The 23,477-nt window shown below is 40.1% G+C and overlaps 1 protein-coding gene across 1 annotated transcript in view; it reads right to left on the bottom strand.

Annotated features, from left to right (window-relative positions):
* Positions 1-23,477, bottom strand: part of LOC126393459 (CUB and sushi domain-containing protein 1-like) — a 316,678-nt gene that overhangs the window by 29,771 nt on the left and 263,430 nt on the right. Inside the window, exons 53-60 of the mRNA XM_050049648.1 lie at positions 22,192-22,365; positions 19,844-20,017; positions 19,358-19,531; positions 15,334-15,522; positions 13,274-13,450; positions 9,799-9,984; positions 4,096-4,272; positions 3,290-3,469 (exon numbers count right to left, since the gene is read on the bottom strand). Of these exons, the coding sequence (XP_049905605.1) occupies positions 3,290-3,469; positions 4,096-4,272; positions 9,799-9,984; positions 13,274-13,450; positions 15,334-15,522; positions 19,358-19,531; positions 19,844-20,017; positions 22,192-22,365 (1,431 nt within the window). The remainder of the gene's footprint in view (positions 1-3,289; positions 3,470-4,095; positions 4,273-9,798; positions 9,985-13,273; positions 13,451-15,333; positions 15,523-19,357; positions 19,532-19,843; positions 20,018-22,191; positions 22,366-23,477) is intronic.

Here is a 23,477-nt window from a genome sequence, read left to right on the forward strand (position 1 = left end):
ATAGAATAAAAAAACTCTTATTGACTTGAGCAGTTAATATTCCACAGCAATATTTCTGCAGGTCTCTGATGCCCAAAGAACTGCAATTGAAGGTTTCTGAACTGTTTTATTTTCTCTTTGTGTCTCCCTTGTTGTGAATAGACTGTGTTGGCTTCACATGAGTCTGGAGGAGTAACTCTCACCCCTGCTTGCTTCCCCACCTCTGCTCTTTACTCTGTCACTGCGATTGACTCCTTTCCCTCTCCCCACCCTTTCTTCTTTCCTCTCACGTCTCCACACTCTGTTCTTTCTTACACTTTGGTCCCCTGCCTCCTTTCTGTCTTCCTACTTTTTTTTTTAACTCTATCCCTCCAGCCCTTCTTCTCTTTCTCACTGCACCTTGCTTCGTCGTCCTTCTGTCCCAGTTCCAGTCCTCTTTTATCCTCTTCCATTGCTCTCTTGGTCTTCTTCTCACACCATTACCGCCTCTCCCCTCCTCCCTTCGTCTTTTAGGTACATCTCTCTTGGCGCAATTCAGCCAGCCAACACATTTTATGGGCTTAATCCCTTTTCTCACTGTGTGTTTACAGGTTTGGGGCAGGTATTGATTTGCCTCTCTTTGTTTCTCCCATCACTCGCTTCCCCACTCTCACTTGCTTCTCTATCGCTCTCTCCTTGTAGCCCCACTGATGGCTCATCACATTCTCTCTTTTTCCCTTTTCATTCCCCCACTTGACTCTCTCTTGTTCCACCTCCCATTTTCTTTCTTTCCTAATCTCTGCATTACTGTGTCTTTGTGTCTTTTTTGTGTCTCCTCTTTCTGTTATCTAATGTTTTCTTCCATCACACCTCTTCATCCCTTCGATTCTTCCTTTGCCTCTCTCCTCCCTTTATATACTCTTTCTTTCTTTCCCCTGTTCCCCTAGGCCTCCTCCTCATTACTTACCTTGCTCAATCTCTCCGTCTTCCTCACTTGATTCATTCTACCTGTCAAGCTACACTTTCATGGCTTACAACTCCTCATTCAGTATGTTTCTGTGTGTGCATGTATGTCTCTGTGTGACGAGGCTCTTGTTCCAAAACAAGATCAAATGAAGGCTTGTGGATTGTTTGAAGTGGAAGAAAACAGAGGGGATGAAACAGGAGAGCTGAACAAAAACACGTGAACAGAAGGAGTAGAACCTAGAGGAGGGGAAAAAAAAGTGAGGAGCAAAAGAGGGCATCCACAAAAAAGAAGAGGAACAAAAGAAGAAGAAACAGAGACAGAGATGGAGGACTGCAGCATTTGCCTACCTGCATCTCTCCACTGTTCCATTCTTCCTATTTCCATCAAAATTTCTCTTTTAAACTTCCTGCCCCAGTCTCAATCTCTATCACCTACAGTATCTTTTACTTCTCTGATTTCCCTCTTTCTGGTTCCCTCTCAGTAGCCTCTCTGCTGGCTTTCTCAGTTTTTTCATCTCAGTTCAAAGCCCCTGCAACTGCAGGAGCCAGCAGGATATTTTCTGTTTGTGGGAAGAAACGGCAGGGAGGATCTCAGGAAACATTCCCTGTTACTGTTGTTGAGTAGCACAGTCTAAACTCTAAATATGGGCTGTTGTAAAACTTGAATTCATTTTATTTAAATGTGTTCTTCTTTATTTTCCCCTTTGTGTTTGTGGAAAAAATAAGGGTTTCAGGAAATAAACCCTAATTTAACACTCTAGTATTGTGAAGAGCAATGTTAATCTCCCCTTGGCTTCCTTCTACTGTACTGTTAAAGTCACAATCTGTTATTTTAGTATGCCACTTGCATTGAAACACTAATGTTCTTACTTAAATTGTTACTTGTTTTTGTGGAGTGCTTTTTGCTGCAATTGCACGGCTCCATAACAATAACTGCCCTTGATATCCTTCAGTGTTAAGTACCTTGTTATTGGAAAATTTCTATTACACTGAGACTTGTCATCTGTTCATTAAGGATAATGGGATGTCAATACCAACTCTCTAAATGTCATTTAATGTTCGTAGTACAAGCTTGCCTACACCGCTAATTATTTTAATTCTTATAATACAATATAGTTTTGCTGTTGATAGTTAATTGCTTTTAATAAGTAGTATGTTTGCTGTTTGTGTTGTGCTTTTGAGTTTTTAATGTGTCCCTTTTGGAACACGTTTTGGTCTAAACTCTTGAATAACCAAATTACTGAGTCTTGAATGTTGAATAATTGGCTTTGACAATTTTTTTTTTGATTAGCATAACTACCTTGTTACTTTTCATGAAAATAACCATATCTAAATATATACTATGCAAGTTTTTCCTAAAATACAATGTACAGACTCATACAGAGAAACAGCAGGGAGGATCTCAGGAAACATTCCCTGCTACTGTTGTTGTGTATCAAAGTCTAAACTCTAAATAAATATGGGCTGTTGTAAAACTTGAATTCATTTTATTTTAGTGCATTCTCTTTTATTTTCTCCTTTGTGTTTGTGAAAAAAAAAGATGGGTTTCAGGAAATAAAGCCTGATTTAACACTCTGGTACTGTAAAGAGCAATGTTAATCTTCCCTTGGCCTCCTTCTAATGTACTGTTAAAGTCACAATCTGTTATTTTAGTGTGCTGGCTCGCATTGAAATACTAATGTTTTTACTATCTCCGCTAGTTGTAAACCTAGAGGGGATCATGCATTTGGTTGTGTGTGTGAGTGAGTGAGGGAGTGAGAGAGTGTGTGTATCTGTCTGTCCGCAGCTAATCTCACAAACTACTGGACCCATCAGCCTCATTTCGTATGTCTTGACTGTATGCTCAAGGATCTCTCGTGGTTGCGGTGATTCACAATAGTTGAACATTTTTTAAAAAATGTTATTAACTGTGGACTCGCTCCTCTTAACTGGTCAGTAGGGGCTGCAAGGTTTCTAGAAATCATCTCAGCTAAAACCAACAAGTCTTAGCTTTTCTGTTGCAGGCCACATTTTGGTGGCGTGTCTCAAAAATGGCATCCATAGAAAAGTTTTGTCTCAATTTGAACAAGAGCATCTGCAGATTAATTCCATAACACATGTGATATGATCCACTAAAGTAAGGTGCCCTACAAGGTGAACTAGTCTCTGTTTTTATTAGTTTCTCCGCTATCTTCACTGTAAGGAATCTGGGATGGCCAATACCAGCCTACGTAAAAACAAGTATTGGTTGAACTGGAAACCAATTCTTTGTAAGGCACAGTGTTTCCTAAGGTACTGTACTGAACCTCTAGATCCATCAACTGGAGATAAACTCAGAAGTTGCTGTTCTTGTACATTATTACTTTAGGTGGTTAGCTCTTCTTACCTTTGCAGCTGGGTTTGGTTTGGTTCCAGGTTCCATCTTTGGTACACCGCAGAACGCTGTGTCCAGGTGGTTCCATCAGGTGACCAGGGTTACAGCGGTAGGTCACTGTGTGGTTGAAGGTAAATTCACTTCCTAGATAGATCCCATTGGCTACTGGGCCAGGGTCTCCACAACTGATCACTAAAGGAGGGGAGAGAAATTTTAAAGGCCAAGTCATGAATAAATTATTTAGACTGTACATCTGTCAGATGACGTTGTTCTGCAGTAGTGTAGTATTGCACAAGGGCAGTAACATTTTTGGACACATCAGTCTTATCTTATCTTTTTACTACAGCTATAACTCACTGTGCTTTCTAACATAGCCTGAAAAAATGATGTTTCTCCTCGCCTGCCCCTTAACCTCGTCCTCCCACTCAACTCTCACACAGACTGCCTTCCTTAACTTTCCTCAAGCATATCCTGGCTCCTTTTCATCTACCTCCCACCTTCTTTTTCTCTTTTCCCCAAACCTCTGTCTGGCTCTGTTTAACTATACAAGTTGAAATCTCAGACACAACAACCTTACTCATGTACAGACCCGTACCTGCACAGCAGCAGGTTGCCCAGTCCATGCACAATTTATACTACTCTTGGATCCTTTAACAAAACAAAACACACCACTATGCAAGCACAAACACTTCATATTTGCAGTAGTACTTGTAGCTTATAAAGCCCTTTGCTCCATTTTCAGATCATGGCTATACCCCCCTCTGTTCCTACTGATAATAACAGTAGTATAACAGTAGAAGCAATGATATTTAACCTACCAGTGCAGTCTGGGGGTTGTCCTGTCCATGTCCCATTTGTTGTGCAGTGTCTGGTGGTCAGGCCTGATGTTTTGAAGCCATCCCAGCATGCATAAGCCACCGAGCTGCCGAAGGTGATGCCGTCACTGAAAACAATTCTGCCGTGTGCTGGCGTGCCAGGGTTACCGCAGGATACAGCTGAGAATTGAGGAAATATTAAACAGCGGTGATTAATCATGGTGATAATATCAGTGTGAGCGATGCCGTCTCACTGTCACTCAAGGCTGATCAGCTGTAGGCTGTAATAATGAGCATATCACTGGAGTCAGCTGGAAATAACATAAAATATGTCCTTGAGGTAGGTTGCTGGATTGATTCCCAGCTCTGAATGGCAGATCTACAGTATTCTAGTTGTGTGCTGGAGGCTGGCAGGAGGCTGGTTTTACATCAACAGCGCTCACTATGACTGCCAAAGTGCCACTGAGCAAAGCACAGAGCGTTAAACTGCTCCAAGGACAGTTATTAAATGTTTCTGCCTCTTGTTTAAAACCAAGACATGACGTCTGCAAAATGTAAGTGACAGTGTTTTAAATAAGATCATCATGGCCTATATCACTGGTTCCCAATCAGGGGGTACAGACTGCCACCAGTGGCCACCTAAGCATCATGGGGGGCATGCAAAGGCTTCTTGGTTTTAAAACTAGGGATGCACCGAAATGAAAATTTGTGGCCGAAGCCGAATAATATTAAACGCTTGGCCGAATACGGAGTACCGAATACCGAATGCCGTTTTTTAGTTTTTCATTAGTCTTTGCAGATGAACCCCCTCCAGATTAGTGCTGTCACGGTACCAAAATTGGGACCCACGGTACGATACCAGTGAAAGTATCACGGTTCTGAGTAGTATCAGGATACCACAGCAAGAATGAGGCAGATGCACCTTTTTTCATTTATAAAAAGATAAATCACTTTTCTATAGTACATCACTGATGTTTCAATGGAATAAATTACTTATTGACTTATTCATACTTCAAAAACAGCATCAGTAAGTGATTAACATAGGGGGGGATCAAAATAAAATAAATAAATGAAATAAAAATCAACCAGCCACCCTCCTCCCCTGACAAGTCCCTTCATAAGTAAAGAACAGTCCCTAAAGTGCGGTGAGGTTTGTGGGCCGTTACCTGCCACTGAAAGACTAAAAGAGAGAAATGTGAACAGCTTGTTTCTCCTCTGATACGCCATATACCTGTGTGCCGCCATGGCTCGGCTGTTCAGGTACTTTTGGGCAGTCATGACAACAAGTTATTCACCTGGAGCCGGACTTCTCTGTCGCCGGTAAGCCGTTATCATGCGCCGCCGTATTTGACAGGAATATATATTCCTGTCTGTGTCTGTGACCCCTGTTCAACCCACAACTGGCCGGATTCGCCGTTTCGTTTCTGCTGCTGGTTGAAGTCTGTACTCACACAGCGTGCTGACTGATTTATTTTGCAACCAAAAAACGATTTTTAGTCGCAAATGCGAGTGCGGTGACGGACGGAGTAAAATATGCCAAACTGCCGACATTTTACTCCGTCCGTCACCGCACGCTGTTTGATTGCGTTATCAAAACACGTCGCTATTATTCGGCCTTGCTTTTAACTTATTCCACCGAATACCGAATATATTCGGTTACCGAATATTCGGTGCATCCCTATTTAAAACATAAAAGAAAACTTAAAAACATATACAGTAGGAATTTCATTCATTTCTGTGAAGAAAACTAAATGAAATCATTATCTTTAAAGTTTTTACAATGTAAACTTCACAGGATCAAATATCACAGAATAAGGGCATGGTGAACCAACCCAATCTTACTTCCAAATTGTCAAACAACGACGTTTGGTCAGTGGCCCTCTGCGTCAGATACCAATACACATAGGCACCCTTCTGCAGCGATATGAGACGCACTGGGTGAGAGCATTTATTGACGGTCTGAGAAAATGCTAGTGTATTAAGAGTGATAAAGTCTGCATAGAGTGGTTGAGAGGGGATGCCGATGGGTCAAACAAACTCTGGACTTTCACCTGGGAGATCGCTGTTTGTTTCCCGTGTGAAATCAAAAGTCAGTTGAATTATTTTTGTAACAACATAGTGTGCTAGTTTGTAACACATCCTATGCTAGTGACATATGACATGTGACATTTGTGACATTACAATTGTTACATTACATTAACAAACTTATTTTAAGCCAAACCATGATGCTTTTATAATCCTAACACCATGCTTTTGTTACCTACACCTGAGGAAGTAAAGCTACAAATTAAAGGTAAAAGTTTTTGTTGCCTACGTTGTAGGTCTTTTTTTTTTTAAAAGAGACAACAACAACAAAGTAACAAGCATGAATTGATACGCTGTCCCTGAGCATCCAAAACTGAAGGTAGGGGGTTACCTATAGCATCATAGTTTGACATGCAGGGCCACTGCCATACCATCAGTATTTGACGAGTTAGGTGTGAGAATATGTTGGGTGAACACCTGAAAACAAGCTACATTCACAGAGCCTTCACAGTCTCGTCCTGCATTAAAAGTAGTATGCAGTAAAAACAACCAAAGAGCTAATAGAGCAATGGCAAAACATTAGGGAGAGGAATAAGTATGTATGATTGAAACAAACAAACAAGCAAACATAACAGAGAATGGTAGAGAGTTCCTAATTATACCTGATGCAATATTAACAGGATACAGTCTGCTCAAAATTAATCCAAATTGCTCTTTTTACACAAACTTCCTGCAGTAACTTCATTCACTATTTAGGTTAATTGTACACTTTATCAGCTGCTCGGTACTCTTATTGTTACACATTGCATGTAATATGGAATATCCATACAACACGTCCCTTAGTCATGAGTCGTCAGTTCACTCAATGATAGAAACAGGGGAAATCAGGGTCCAGGGGAAAAAGGTTTGGAACCATTGGTCTATACAATGCGTCATTCTCACAGTAAATCTTAGGGCTCCCATTTGTTCTTGTGGGACAAGACACAGTAACAAGTTTTCCTTGGTAAGTCAGAGGCTAGGATCTTTATCCATCCATAGCTGTCTTTGATTTTGAACCACTGGTGCTATGGTAGACTGGACAAAACTGTCCTGGAGGACACAAGAATGCAGATGGCAAGGGACTTCGCCTCTGGTCTAAATTAGTGATCCATTGATATTTAGTTTGCCAGCACAGCGAATTAACAGACGAGACAGGAATTAGCAACCAACCACAGCACATTTCACTAATAAGATCATGACAACTGACAGCCTTTAACAATCAAACACCTATTGATGGGATTCATTAGTCAGGGTTCTTAAAAGAGTGTGTGTGTGTGTGACAGTGTGTGTAGGTGGAGCACATCATGCAAAACCGTGTGTGTACTGTATGTCGATGGCAGCTTACCGTTTGTGTCTGCGAGTGTTATCAGTATATCAGTCTGTATGTGTGTGTGTGTTTGTGTGTGTGTATGGATTTCTTTGTGTTTGTGTCTCAGTGATAGATGTCTCTTCCTTTCTGAATCAGCTTTTAACCACAATTAGCTTAATGAAAAACAACTGTAGACAGACATAAATAATTAGTGGTACACAAACACAGAGGCTGGCGCACGCACAAAAGAGAAACACACCTCTGAGGTAAGACTAGAAGGCTACATTTTGATGTTACTGTTTCAGTACATGCAGGCAAACTAAGACTCAAAGTACAAAAGGTCAAATTCAGTATTTCATTGTCATACAGACTGAACCACAAACTGTCTACACAGTTGGACAACTGTTTAACATCGCCACGGTTTAGAGTCCTGTGTTTGACAGTTCTAGTTTTGGGGGCAAGGCCGCTTCTGTTAAAGAGTTTTCTCCCTCTGGCATAAAGGGACTTTGTGCGTTTCTATAAATATTATGAGAGATTTCAAGGCTGGCATTACTTTTATATGAATCAGCACATGAAAATCATTTGTCAGAATAAGTGGCATTTTAAAAACAGACTGTACAAAAGATGCAATTTAGCATCTAGTATTTTTATTTACGTAAATACTGCAGAATCTTTCTCATTTGAGTCAGTGGGGCCTTTATACTTTTCAGTATTCTATATTTAGTATACCGGTGGTGTTTTGGGTCAGAGCCACACAATAATATAGCAGAGTACAGTATGACTCACTCTTCCTCCCCCTATCCACTTAAATTACTGCTAGAACAGCCCATCTATCTAACTGAATCTAAAATCTGCGTCAGAGTACAATGAAGTTAATGTCAGCAGTGCTTTTTTCAGCCTACCCAACAAAGTTGGGAATAGGGAAGGTAACACAGGCAGCAGCTTAGGATTCCAGTGTCTCTACAGCACTTTGGGGACCCACTTTAATTTCCCCTAAACCCCCATGGGTTTAAAGAGTGTCTTTGAAAACTGCTGTTGTATAGGACACACTTTATTGCCACAGCGCCATGGAAGATCCAGCTCAGTCAGTTAGGAGTGACACACTTCAATCTTCTGTATCTGGGCCACACGGATACAAACACGCAAACACACACTCACACACACACACACACACACACACACACACAACACACACACACACACACACACACACACACACACACACACACACACACACACACACACACACACACGCACACACACATAAACTTGAATCTCCATATTTTTTTGACAAACTGCTACTTCCATAAACCTCTTGCATTATGTGAACTTTTCCTGTTCAAAGACAATTGTGAATTTTGTCAACCTATTAGATCAATAAAAGGTACTGTGACCGTTTTATTTTTGTGTTGTGTTGCAGTTTTGTGAAGTACACACTACTGCGATTAAGTTAAAAATCAGCTGGATAAAACCTACAGAGAATATATTTAACTATAAATATATACTTACTTTATCTTATGAATTACATCCATGTCAATGCATGAATAAGCAATGTGTAAGCTTCACTTACTACATACATACATATATGTGTGTATATATATATATATATATATATATATATATATAATGCACAATGTACAGTGTACAATGTATGTAATGTGCTTTAAGCTATGTTTGGAAACGGATTAGTTGCTTACTGTCACCAGCATGCCAAGCAGCCTGATGCTACTGTATTCTCCAAAGCAAAGATTAAGCTGTTTAACTTTGGAGGCTGTGCTGATTTATTTTCACATAAAATGCTGAATAATTAAGTCCATATGCCACAAATGCACTGTGGGTTTATACAAAATCTGCACTGCTTCATTTTACAGCAATGTTTATTTTTATAGCAATGCTTTATAGAATCTGGGTTGGGACCCAAAGGTAACCTCAAATGAGACAGGGATAACTTGGTATTACAATGTATGATGATTTCTAAACAGACAGCATATGTAGTGTTGTCAAATCTAAGTCTCTTGTATAAAGCAGGCAGGATTTTTTTGTTGGCATAATACAGGGTCAATAAAGGGTGCATATAAATAGAATATCATGCACAACAGCCTGTAAAAATCTATTTTGACTTTGGGAGAAAGCCACTGCTTTGATATTCAACAGTACAGAACCAAGAGCTATAATGGAATTAAAAACGTTATCTCTGAAAAATAAAGGTGGTTTGTTTGCTGTTTGAAGTATAAGTTGCAGTATAAGTGTCTAATGAATTTTATTTCAACTTTCAGTAGTCAGTTTTCACACATTCACATAAATCACGTAAAGTCATTCCCACGCTTCCCTACCTTGACAGACAGGCTGAGTGCCGCTCCAGGTGCCGTTGTGGAGGCAGGTCCTCTCGGCTGAGCCAATCAGACTGTATCCCGCCTCGCAGCTGAAACGCAGCAGGCTCTTAGTTTTAAATTCCTCCCCTCCCAGACGGACACCGTGGGGAGGCATCCCTGGGTCTCCGCAGATTCCTGGACTTACACCTATAGCGAGGAAAAGAGACATTAAATTAATGTACCAAACACACACCAACAGCAAGACACGTCCATGCCACTGAAGCAACAAGGACCCCCACACAGTCCTGAAGTGATGAGCCCCAAACATAGAAACACACGTATGCACAGCAAATCCAAATACACTCAGTACAGTTGATGTGAAACCACAGCTGCGTTCAAGCGATGTCCATTAGTCTCCTAATAGGTTTTCGTGATTTTATGTAAGTAAATGGTAAAACACAGAGCTAAGAGGTTGTCTCTCACTGGGGCCACAATGCTAAAAATATAGGCGTGCATTCAAGCTACAGGTCAACAACAGCAGCTGAAAAGCATTTGTAACATAAGTCATCTCATACCCTCTGCTGCAGAATACTCACAAATATTGTGCCTACTCAGTCTTTCATATACAGTGACACACACACATATAGTACTACTGCACACACATGCAAACTTTGTAGAACTGCACTTTGCATTTAGGCTATACCAAATTGTTCTAGCATTAAAAGCACTGAGCGTGTCACAATTTTAGCAGCTTAAATTCCATCGGTGGGGATTTGTGAGTTTAACGGGGTACAGCTCCAAATGCAGCGCCCTGCATCTCAATGAGGTCTTCAGCTGCAGGATGGATTCTGCCCTGCTGAGCGTTCTGTTTTGAGGCCAGCAGAGTAAGCTTATTGCATTTCAGCTATTGAGACAGTTGATGCTGAGTTTTGAAAATGATCAGTTGTGGTGTTGTAGTGTTGTGGGATCTGTGTAAGCCTGCTGTAGAGCAGCACTTACAACCTGAGAAGTAAACTAGAACTCTTCCGCCCCATTTCCTCCTGCCTGTTTCTCACACATGCAGCTTAAGCCAGGTTACACACAGCACAGCAGGAACTGAGTTTATAGTAGTAACACATTATGTCAATTTCTCTGTATTTGTAAATAAATTAAGTGCTGTGATATTAATAATAATGACACATACAAGTTTCGCAAGATCACTTGCACAGGCATGATTGTCCAATAGCAACTTCTTTCATACAATGCACCAGCTTCTAACGAGCAAATTAGCGGACTATTGAAAATGTCTGTTATGTGATGTATTGTGCTGTTGCAGGTTGAAAAAAGCTGAAATGCTACATGTTTCCTCCCCATACAGATGGAACAATTTTTTTGTTCCATCTGTAACAGCGCAAAGAGAATGCCATGTGCAAAGAAGGGCAGCAAGGTCACAGAGTGGCTAGAGATATATATTAACAGCTTGCTACAGTTTGTCAATTAGTAAATGGTTTCACTTATTCTAAATGATAATTTTTCTTTTGGTATGTTAATTATGTCTGACACTGTGGAAACCACACAGTCTGGTCCTGTAACACATGCCCTTGGGGCTAGATTTAGACCTCAGTGCCATTTTATGGTGACACTGTATTGAAGAATAGACTGAAACACAATGTTTGTTCACAAAAACCTTTAAGTTATTAAGGTAGTAAAACCCCCACATCACATACATAAAATGAAACAGCTCTGAGCAAACACTGCCTCAGTTGCTTATTTTTAGCCACCTGAAAGAATCAATATAAGTTTAAGTGTACACTATAATTCAAATATTTTCACAGATTTACCTTGCCATCAGAACTGAACCTGTTATCTCAAAGCCACAAGGCTCCATTAACAAGGTCCCCACACATCTGCGTGAACAAAATTTCAAAACTTTTTCATGGATTTTTATGGAGTCACTACAGTATTTTCCATGACCATTCACAATGTTTAACATGGACAAACTGTTAGGTACACTGGCAATTATATTAGTAAAGACGGTCCATGTACAGAAAGCAGCAGAACTCCTTGAGTCGGGAAGTAACAGCCGACAGTTTGGTTGGCCCAATGGTTAATTTGTTTGAAATAAACAATACTCTGTACCTTCAAACTACTAGCTCTACTCTAGGAGCAGTCAGCACTCAGCACTCTGAGTGAAAATCAAACTCCCTCGGCTACAATGTCAATTGCTTTGTGTCAAACGTGATACATTATAAAAGTATCAGCATGCACAGATAAGAAAACTACAAATTAAATCACATAACATTATTTTACTTGCCCAACTTGCCTGGCGTTATTCAAACATATCAGATTCAAACTCCATTCAAACAGAATTGAATGACTGTGGGAACCCTGCACTGACAAAAACTTTACTTCGCAGAACATGAGAGTTGCCTGTATATATGGCCCCTCAATCAGTCAGTTTTGCTGCAACCCCCTCCAAAGCAGTACATTGCTTAGCTTCTCTGCTGGTAGATTTGATTTATAAAAGACCCTAGCAAAGCAACACAGCACATACAAAATGTCAGATAGATCAGACAACCATATTTAACTTAATATCTTTAAACGTTACAGTTGAAAATAACAACAGAAATAAACAAGTTTGATTATTTCACATATCTCTGCAATTGAAATCAATTGCTAATTGTCTACCTGGAAGTGATAGCTGATGTTAGTGTGACGTCAATGGTGATTTGGTCTATAACTTTCAGCTATGGTATGTAGCGGCCTAGTTGAGCGCATACCACTGTTATTGTTTGAATACAGCACATCATACCCACTGATCTAACATCAAAAGCAAACCCAGTTAAAGAAGAATTTGTGCTGAAATTTATATGGAAATCTAAAACACACAGGGCGCCTGACTGTCAATTATATTTACCTGTCAGTTCTAGTTGGTACCTGCTATAGCACAGTGTAGGCTACAGGTGACATTTTGCAGTATGTTATGCTGGAGCAACAACACACTGAGGACATCTTCATACTGACTCGCCTGTGTGATAAGGCTCGCTCTTGTTGCACCAGATGGGACGAGACTATTTTTTGACAGCTGAACCAATTTTCTTTCTCGCTCACTAACTAAACAGGTTTCACTCCTGCAGTCACAGAGATTGTATTTTAAGCAGTGAGTTTTTGTTGATGTTTTTTTTAAGTGGTTTTTGAATTGTACTTGTGTGGCCTCTTCTATATATAGCTTACTCTGCAATTGTTTTTATGGCTGGACACGTGGCAGTTATGAATATTTGTTTTTTGCTCAAATTTCATCAATAAAGCATTTCTTGGAATCTCATGATACACATTCCCCTGTTGGCAGACTCAATATAGATGGTGTTGATTTCAATGGATGTGATTGCTGGATTATTGCTTTAGATAACAAGCCTGTATGAAAATGCATGACAAGGTAACAGCCTTATCTATGCTCTGCTGTTCTGCCAACTGAAAACCACTGCGCATGCTCCTTCATTGACCAGTGTGCCTTTACCAGTGCAGTATGGTGGCGCTCCACTCCATGTGCCATCCTCCTGACAGTGGCGAGTAGCGTTGCCCACCAGCACACCTCCAGGCAGACAGGAGTACTGCAGCACTGAACCGTACGTCCAGCTGTGGGTTCCAGATACTACTGCATTGGGAGGTACACCCGGGTCACCACAGGAAATAGCTACAGAGACAGGAGAGAGGGTGTTAGGGTGTGTGTGTGTGTGGGACTGTATCCAACTATAGATTCCAGATACTACTGCATTAGGTGGTGCAGCTGGGTCACTGCGGGAGGCAGCAGGGAGAGAGTGACGGCAAGGGGGGGGGGCATCAAAGTACACACACAGGAAACATAGAAAGAAATGGGGGTCTGTGAACTACATCAAAGATAAAATTCAATTTTAATTTACTGTCCAAAATACACAGATAGCAGATAAATATTAATTAGACGTGGGGGAGAAAACAAAAAAAAAGAAGTTGTTTTCTCATCTTATATATTCTTCTCATCTTTTTATATCTGGGATTGAAAAACTTGTGATCTTTTAAATAATAATTTCATATCAAATCAAATCAACTTGAATATTACACAGTAGGTTTCCTTTGCCTTCCCCTTTTTTTTTAATCCATTTTCTTTTTTTCTATTTTGCCTTCATCTGATAGAGACAGGCAGTTAATGTGGGGGAGTCAGGGCTATGACATGCAAGAAAGATCCGCCAGCTGGAATCAAACTGAGGATGTTGCAGTTATGTGGTATGCCCAATAACCATTAGCTGCATGCTTTTAATGCCTTGTGTAATTTTACAATGTCACTTGTGCAAACACAGGTTTAAACAGAACCCATACTGCTTTGCTTACACTGTATGGCTTTATATAGATATGCCAATAAAGCTTATTTTATTGAGTTTAGTTGAACCAGTAACTCGTCTCAAATTAAATTAATTTTAGTTAGAAAACATAGAAAGAGTCTCCCTTCTTCTCCTCCATTTAGAAAACTGGCAGAAATCATCCCACGGTGTCAAAGCAGAGGACATCTGTGAAAAAAATCTTCTAGTTTTTTCTTCAATTTAAGAAAAATCGACGTTTTTACAGAGCACATGTTTCTGGAGGACACAGATACGAAACTGCTCTTGATTTTCTATTTCTGCCAAATGACTGGTCCTCCGATATCTCCCCTTACCCCCCAAATTGTATTACTCCATCCTCTCCTTGCCCCTCAGTCATCACCCCTCTCCCCCCAATTTTCCGATAAGACCTTGTTTCTCCGATGTAATGCTCGATGCACAGACACCACCGTCTCACCAGTGTCTGCCCCCACTCTCCCTCTCTGTCTGGTTCCTCATCTCTGCCTCTCTGTTACTGTGTCCTCGTTCTGCGGTCCTGCTCGCCTCTCAGTGCTTCTCTCTCCATCTCTGAACCAGCCTCCTTCTCTCTATTGCACTCTAGTTTAATCTCTATGTTTCTATCGGCCATGGTTGCTCTCTGACAAGAATGCCTATTGCCCCAAGAGACACATGCTTACCTTTTTTTTCTCCTCACACACACGCACGCACGCACACGCACACGCACACACACACACACACACACACACACACACACACACACACACACACACACACACACACACACACACACACACACACACGTTCAAAGCTTTAAGCCTCTTTCTTTCATACTCTTGCCCTCCTTTTATGATTACTTCCCTCCCATTTTCTCCATTGAACCCTCTCTTATTCTCTCAGTTTCTCATTCACTCCTCATCTTCCTCCCAGTGGCTCTTCAAGCCATTTCATTCCCAAAATGGCTTTTCCTGACAAATATAAAGAAAAATAAATAGAAAACCATCTGCCTTTGACTACCTGTGTTCAGCGTGACAAACTTTTGTAGACATTGTTTTCTGCAGATTCCAAAAAGTTGCAACCTGTTCGCAATAGGACAAACCTTTTCATTATAGGCTCTATGAATGTCAGGCTATTGCTCGCTCGGTCTCATCTGTCTCCTGAAATCATATCGACATTGCGTCTCTCAACTCAAATAATTCTTCAACTGCCTGTATTTCTCCATCCATACCTAGGCAGCGAGGAATTGGCCGGTCCCACCGTCCATCATGCTGGCATGTGAGGAGCGCAGAGCCCAGGAGGTAGAAGCCTCGTTTACAGTGGATTGCCACAGTCACACCATAGCTAAAGACTTCTGGGTAACGTAGGCCAGACTGGCGCACACCATTCTCCACATGGCCGGGGTCAGAACAGTTCACCACTGCAGATAAGAGCAGAAGACACTGTTAAAACATATTCAAATGGTTCCTACTGTATATACGGGAATGTTTCTTCACTTTATTTAAAGGTCCAGTGTGTAGGATTCAGGGGGATATACTGGCAGAAATGGAATATAATAAAGATTATGTTTTCCTTAGTGTATAATCTCCTGAAAATATAAATTGTAGTGTTTTTGTTACCTTAAAATGAGGCGTTTATATCTACATAGAGAGCAGGTCCTTGTCTACAGAGATTGCCATGATGCACTGCCATGTTTCTACAGTAGCCCAGAATAGACAAACTAAACACTGGCTCTAGATAGGGTCAAGTTTTGCATTTTCTCAATGGCAACCATTGCCCTTTGACAGTAAGTGCTGTCAGAAAATCAACAATTTAAATGTGAAACCACTCTTAATACGAGTTTATTTCCCAGTAACAACCTCCTGAATCTTAAATTATCATAGAAGAAAGGTGAGCACAAATTAACAGGTACTAGTTTAGCTGCCTGTATCTGACATGCCAAACAGCATCTGATCTTGATTTGTAATATGAAACTGATTTATTTAGTGTTTTTACTTGTTTAAATAATCTGGTCTGTTTGTTTTGAAGAGGTGGAGACCTCTGCAGTTTTGGGTCAAGGTTAAAACCTCCAAAACACCTGGATCAGCAATAAGGTGAGCACACATCTGTTGCACTGGGCAAGCAAGCTGTCTGTGACTTGGCAATCAGTGTAGGAGAAACACAGATTTGTGACGTGAAACTGCTTTATACAGGGGGTTTTTATTTTTATTTTTTATTTTTTTTTTTACCAATTTTAATCACCTGGTCCGCTTTTTTTAAAGATGAAGAGACCTCTGCGGATAATTCAGCTCCTGGTAAAAACCTCCTGAACAATGAACACTGAAGGAATCCGAACCAGGAGAAGTTTCAGCTGGTTGCAGTCTGCAATCCTCGCTGCTAGAAGACTTAGTCCCCCTACATTTTACACACTGGGCTTTTAGGTTTAAGTGGTTCACATGAGCATAGAATGATATACTGTGCTAAGACATCTAGGATTAAAATACTACTGTTGATAATACAGAATTGAATAGAAGGAAACAGAAGAGTCCAAAACTTCAAGAATATTTCTTGAAATTGGAGAAGCTATTATTTGGACGACCATGGCAGCTTAAATAACATCGGCTGCATCCAAAATCTCTCAGTCATTTACTCCTTCCTGTAGAACAGACAGTCAACAGGTTGCTTTCAAGTGAGCAGTAAACTGAAATTTTGGGCATCCTTGACAGGTCAGGACAACACATTCTTGCATTTGTAGAGTGCGACAATTTGCATTATGGGATTGTTAGCATAGAGCAGCAGATATGTCGTGTATGCATCTTTTTTATTCTACTGTGGGGATTTTTGAGGACACTACATAGTGCACACATTACTCAGAAAGGCACACAAATAGGACTTAAATCAAAACGTAAACATTTAATGTAGTGCACTGTACAGTAAATAGGGAGAGATTTTGGGCACAGTTAAACCAACTGACTCTGAACATGATGGAGCTGAAACTTTACAGAACAGCCACCAGAAAACAGGACACAGCTGGGTACTTTTAGGGTACTAAACCCTAAATCACAGTGTTATAAATTCAGATTATCTTTGTTGCTCTGTTCTGGTCCTCTCTAAACTGCTCTTTTGTCATATCCCGCTCTGTTTTCTGGAGTTCTTTGTTCTCTCCTCTCTCCTCTGGTCCCTTCTACTCTGCTCTGCTCTCTGGGTGGATGCCAGTCCAATAAGAGTGGAGTTTTATTTTCCACAGGGGAGACTGACTTTCACTCAAATTCAAGTCCATGGGGGACATGGATATGTGTGTGTGTGTGTGCGTCTGGCACCCTATGGGAACAAAGAAAGTTTCAGTCTCATAATTGACAGCTGCTGCTGGGAGGGAGAGAGAGGGAGAGAAGGATAAGACAGAAAAAGTGAGGGAGATGGGGAAAGCAAGCAAGCGAGGACGAATCCCCTCAATGGAAAACCCATGTGAACAACTACGTTGAATCGATCTGCTCTCACGGCTGTGCAGAATGCCTGTGTGTGCGTGTTTTATGATATCATAACTGTTAACACTACCGGAGGTCTGGGGAGGCTTGTAGTCTAACGACCACGCATGGTTAGCAGAGTAGAAGAACGTGTCTCTGGACATGTACCCAGCTGTGTGTGCGCACGTATGATTTTGTTAGTCTATTTAGAGACACTACTCTGATTGTGGGTGAATGCAGCTCAATGCTACAGTTAATGTGAGTTCACGCTACAATTACTCAGGTCTTAATTTTACAGTCTGCTGGCAGCAGATTCGGCCAAAAATGTTCCAGTTGACATACTGTAGCTAGAAGCAAATCGGGCCAACACATACTGAATACATGCTGACCATCCATTGTTTTAAAGGAAAATCCAATGAGGCCATCATTTGATTTGGTTAAGATCACATTTTAACCAACTGCTACGATCTGAGGAGGTGGCAACGTCAGTCAAACTGTTATCTCCATCAAATCTTTTGAAAGTGAAAACAAAGGTTAAGGCGAAAACGTCCACTACAGTCATCCACTACAATGACAAAGCATGCGTTCACTTTTCTAGTTCCTACAGGAAAACTTTACCCACAAAGTCACCATGTGTTTATCATTTGGTCACTTCCTGAGTCAAAAGTAAACAAAGAAGCCAAAAACGACAAATATTCTTGACAAACTGAAGTAAATGGGGGTCATATTTGATAGCTGCAAAACTACATCAAAACATCTGTTTACAGAATATCACACAACTCGTGCAGTATCGTCCAAATCTTATTTACCCAGTCATAAGATCAGTGCTTCATAAACACATGCAATTTCTCTAAAACCTTACTATTTAATACATTTACATATAAATAACATGCACGGGCAAGCACATGTATTTGAACTCTGCTCCTGCATTCCAGTAAGTTAAAGCAGTACGCTACATATGTGTGCATGAGACTTTTTATAGTGTAATATTTTTGCTGTTGTTAAACTTGGTTCCCTGCTTCAATTCATCACAAATTATCTTTTTGGATTCTTCATTCATCGTTGAGGCATGTTGCAACAAGTGTCAACCTAACGAAGCCACTCTAATACACTGTTGTATAATATGTACTGGTGCAACATTTTCCATACGATTTCAGACATTCTTGATTCAAGATTTGAGCCTGAACCACAAACTATTATTTTTAATATTCCAGAGACATTTAACAACATCACATCAGCTCAAGGACGACTTGTCAACTATTTCCTTATGTCAGCTAAGAAATGCTTGCTGATGTTGTGAAAGGGTAAAAATATCCCTGATGTGAATATGTGGCTTGATGATCTTGTCAGTACTCTTGAGGTGGAGAGGATCAGATATATTGGAAATGAGCAGGTGAATCTTTTTGACGCCATCTGGCAACCTTTTATTCAGTATCTGGAGAAGATAACTGTGTGATGCCATTTGCAGATTCTTGTTACTAATTTAAAGTAGGATCCTTCGATTTTGTTTTGGGTGTCTATTCTTATTTTTATATATTGTAAAAGAGAATGGTGTCTGTGTCAGTTTTGTAAATACACTAATTAACCAATATTTGTATATATTTACTTGGGGTCTGTACTAACTGACACTATTTTCAATTAAATGCTTTAAAGAGATCATTGAGGCATGTGAGAAAATCAAAGTTTTCTTCCCCAGGCTAAATTATTGTTCTACAGAGGGTTATTTTCTGATGAGCTGATTCAAATAAAGCAATTACAGGGATGAACACGGGTATAAGGCTGTAACTCTGTGTTAATATTTGTGTTTGTGACCTTTGCAGACAGGTAGGGGGCTGCTCCACTGTCCATTGAGCCGGCACTGAGCGCGAGCATTCCCGCTGAGAATGTAACCTCTGTTGCAGGTGAAGTTGACAACATCATTGAGGTTGAACTCGCTGCCATTGGTCCGCCCGTTGCCTGGGTTGCCGGGGTGACCACAAGTGATAGCTGAGGGATGGGAGAAAAGCATGATGAGAAATATGAGGTGTGGAAAAAGTATTATGTGCTGCATTGTACTATTTCCCACTTGTTATTTTGTGATAATTTCAACTTCTTGCTGGAACATATAGATGCTGCTGAGATAGTCATTGAAAGCCCCGGAAAGACCTTAAAATGTGCGACTTCTTTTAAGACTCTTGTGTTACATGGATTTACTTTATATAGGAAAGTATTTTTAGTTTTTCACATTAACTGAAAGAGCAATGAATCATCATACAATACAGATGAATTACAATGGTTTTAGTATCATAAAGAACTTACGGACGCAGACAGGAGTTGTTCCAGACCACCGATGGTCTTGCTGGCAGATCCTGACTGATGTACCAATTAGGCGATACCCTAACATGCACTGGTACACCACGGTGTCACGGTAACTAGAGCCATCTCCACTAATGTGCCCATTGACTATAGGATCTGGAGAGTCACAGTGGCCAGCTAAAGGGGAGAGAAAATGATAGAGATTAATGCAGCATAATGGAAAACAACTTAAATTCATGTTCCCTATGTCTGGCTTTAAAGTGATGAGTGCTGGTTCAATGTTCTCAACCTTAAAGCAGGTACTCTAGCTCATCATCTCAACACTTGGACTGCCAAACAATGCCATTTCAACACTTAAACTCTGGCATGTTGGTGGGAGTGATGTCATCAGTGCATCTACAAATCAATGTTGAATGAAAGCCCAGCTCAGTAACTGCCCTCATGTCTGTTAAAACCAGCACATTAACACAGTTTCTCTTAGTTCTCTAAGTGGCCTTTAAGTACCACATCCTTTCTTGATTTCTTTAAACTTGAGCGCGTAAATTGCAGTACACAACTTTAGAGCTGAGGTGTGGAGAATCATTAAATTGTATTCAATACCAATTCAACTATGAAGAGACCAATCACAAATGTTTCACGGTCGACCCTCGCTGCATGTTTTTGCACCTCATGAAGTCAATACCAGTCATTTTTGATGTATTCATCACTTAGTACAGGTTTTTTTATCAAATACTTTACACATAATACACTCTCTCGAATTATGATTCATTTTGTGAAAACAAGCATCTGGAACATTGATTATTTTGCAAGACTCATGTGAGATTACTGCTGATGTAATGCCGATATTTCTACCACTTTTCTGAACACCATCCACTCAAAATCATCACCCCAGATATCTGATTTTATAAAACCACCAAAACACCAGATGTAAAACATTTTTTATCATGAATAGCAAAACTGTTTTTATCAGTAAACATGTTTGAGGGTACTTCTGAGGCAAACTGTAATATCATTTTTGGGAGGCGGTCATCAATATTTGTGCCCTCTGAATACACAGAGGAATATTATAAAAATTCTACAAGTTACACACTGCAAATTGTGGCCTTTATAAATTGTGAGGAACAGATGTTTTGCTTAGTTTAGAGAGACACACATTTCTTTAATGAACGATAAACAAAATTCCATAAGAGAATTGGGTAAATCATAAGTCAGCTTGCCTGAAGCAGATTTCTTTATGTAAATATGTAAAAATATAAAACACCTCCAGGGAAGGGACTTTACAAAGCTTAATTACAATCAGACTATCAAGGTTGGTTACTTTAGGTTAAATGAAAATCTGAAGAAAATATTACAAAACACTATATTCTGATGTACAATTTTTCAATCCCAATCCCTAACTAGTGCCTATACAGCCTGCGTTGACAAATGCAGCACAGCTAACTGGCATTTACCCAAATAAAATCCACATTCATGGCAATGTTTAAATTGTGATTTAGTGGCTTCAAGTTTAAATAAATTTTAGGTATATTTTGCCGATCCTTGTTGGCATCAGAATCTTAGAATAATAATGTGAAGCTGGGCATGCTTTGATTTATACATTCATCACATAAAAAGTGCAACCAGCATGAGGCTTCTTATTCAGGCATGTAACTCAAAGGCTGAATCACTGGGATAGAGGGTGTAAGTAAAATCAGGATTAATCATCTCTGGTTAGTGCTTATCGAAGATCTAAATCAAGCTCTTAATGTATTAAGTAATAAAATGTCTCAGTAGTAGATCATTTGAGTTACTGAGGCATGTGCATAGTTCATCTTACTTTTTGCTGGTCTAATTCCCATGGCCCTTACCTCGACACCTGTAGCAATCCCATGCATTAATGAAGCCTGGGTGTAAATTTATACACTCACACATTTCCATTAGAAATTAAATCGTTACAAAAAGTCCTTGACACAGATCCTTCGCACAACTTAGCCCTCTCTACACAAGTTGTGCAAGATATAGTGATAACACTGCTTACGGCAGACAAATAGTAGGATTCTCAACACAGTATGTGCATTTTATATTTGGCACATACTGTAAATTAGCATGACGCTGTCTTTGTCTTGGATGCGATGTTGTATAGGACTGAAAATACAGCCAGTCTGACCGTTGATACCGAGCACTAATCAGATTGGATTTTATACAAAGACCTTTTAAATCAAAGCCTTGTATGAGTCATTTTTTTAACATTTCATTCCCAATAAATACACCCTCTCTTCTGTGTTTAATGATTCAACCTGTTGAATTTACTTTCATTAGTGATCAGATTGTTACAACACAATGCACATCCTGTCACATTTAATGGACCTTACCCAGACATCTGGTCTCTGCACCACTCCACAGCCCGTCAGCACCGCACTCTCTGACATGTGACCCCACCAGCGTGTAACCATGGTTACACATAAAGATTGCAGTTGCTCCAAATGTGGTCAACGTCCCCAGTTTGGTCCCAAAGGGTGGAGAAGGAAGCTCACCACAGGAGATGACTAAACGATAAAATAAATATGATGACATCATTTTGTTGCACATGGGCAGTGAAAATGAGATATTACATAGCATTACGGGGCAACTTGTACTGCTATATTTTGTATTTTCCAAAAATTTGAGAGTGAGGTGGAAGATGTGGCAGAGTCTTCATAATAACACTGTAGGTAAAATGACACTATAAGTCATCCTGAGTTTAAACACTGTAAATTGAGTTTTCCAATGGAATACCTGGCTGAATTAGATTTAGGTCAGAGGATTTAAGATCTTTGTTTCGTTAATATCTTCTGAGACGCTGTTTTCAAACCACTGGCCAACTTAAAGAATAGACGCCTCTGTTATATTGCCAAATCCCCTAGAGCTGCTGCAGTGTTAGGTAGGTCAACCCAAATACTGGATCATGAAAAAAACGACAAAGTAAATTGAAAATGTAGACGATAAAGTTAGAAAACCACTGGTCTAATGTAAGATAGATTTCAATTTTTAATCATTTGTTAAACTTTTCAAGTAGACCCATTTCACTTTTTCATTGGTGTGCCATATATTATGCAACGCTGAGAAATTCTGTAGCCTATTGGAAAGTTTTATAAGTCTCTGCTCTCTTACAACTTCCCTTTATGAAAAAAAAACAGCAAAGGCACATTGCCTAGTAACACCCTATTTGAAAAACCAATCTTCCACTATTGCCCACATATACCCCACATTTAGGAAACACAGGCTGCATTCTGTTTAAAATAGCTGTCACAGTCCCAAGACAATGTGCCGGGTGGTAACTCATTTAAAGATAGAAGTGGTAGTAGGAATGCATAAACACAAACACTCACAGAAAGTGACTCCCTCTCAAGCTGTCCCTTTCCTACCATCAAACCCGATAGACCTGTGGTGACCAGTATGACACACTGCTATGCTTCTACTCAAACCAACTGAAAATCTCATGCTTTCTTGGCACACAGAGAAATAACATTCTTTGACTTTTCCTCAACTGTTTTGCTTGTAACAGGGTGGGTGTGCTGTTTTGATAACTCATTCATGACAGGTTGTGGCAGCAACTGCATTGCAGTTTCATTCTTTCGATAGTCTGTGTGTGCATGTGTTCCCTGCTCATGCAGGTGCG

Source organism: Epinephelus moara, chromosome 1 (genome assembly GCF_006386435.1).
Source record: "Epinephelus moara isolate mb chromosome 1, YSFRI_EMoa_1.0, whole genome shotgun sequence".
NCBI lineage: Eukaryota > Metazoa > Chordata > Actinopteri > Perciformes > Serranidae > Epinephelus > Epinephelus moara.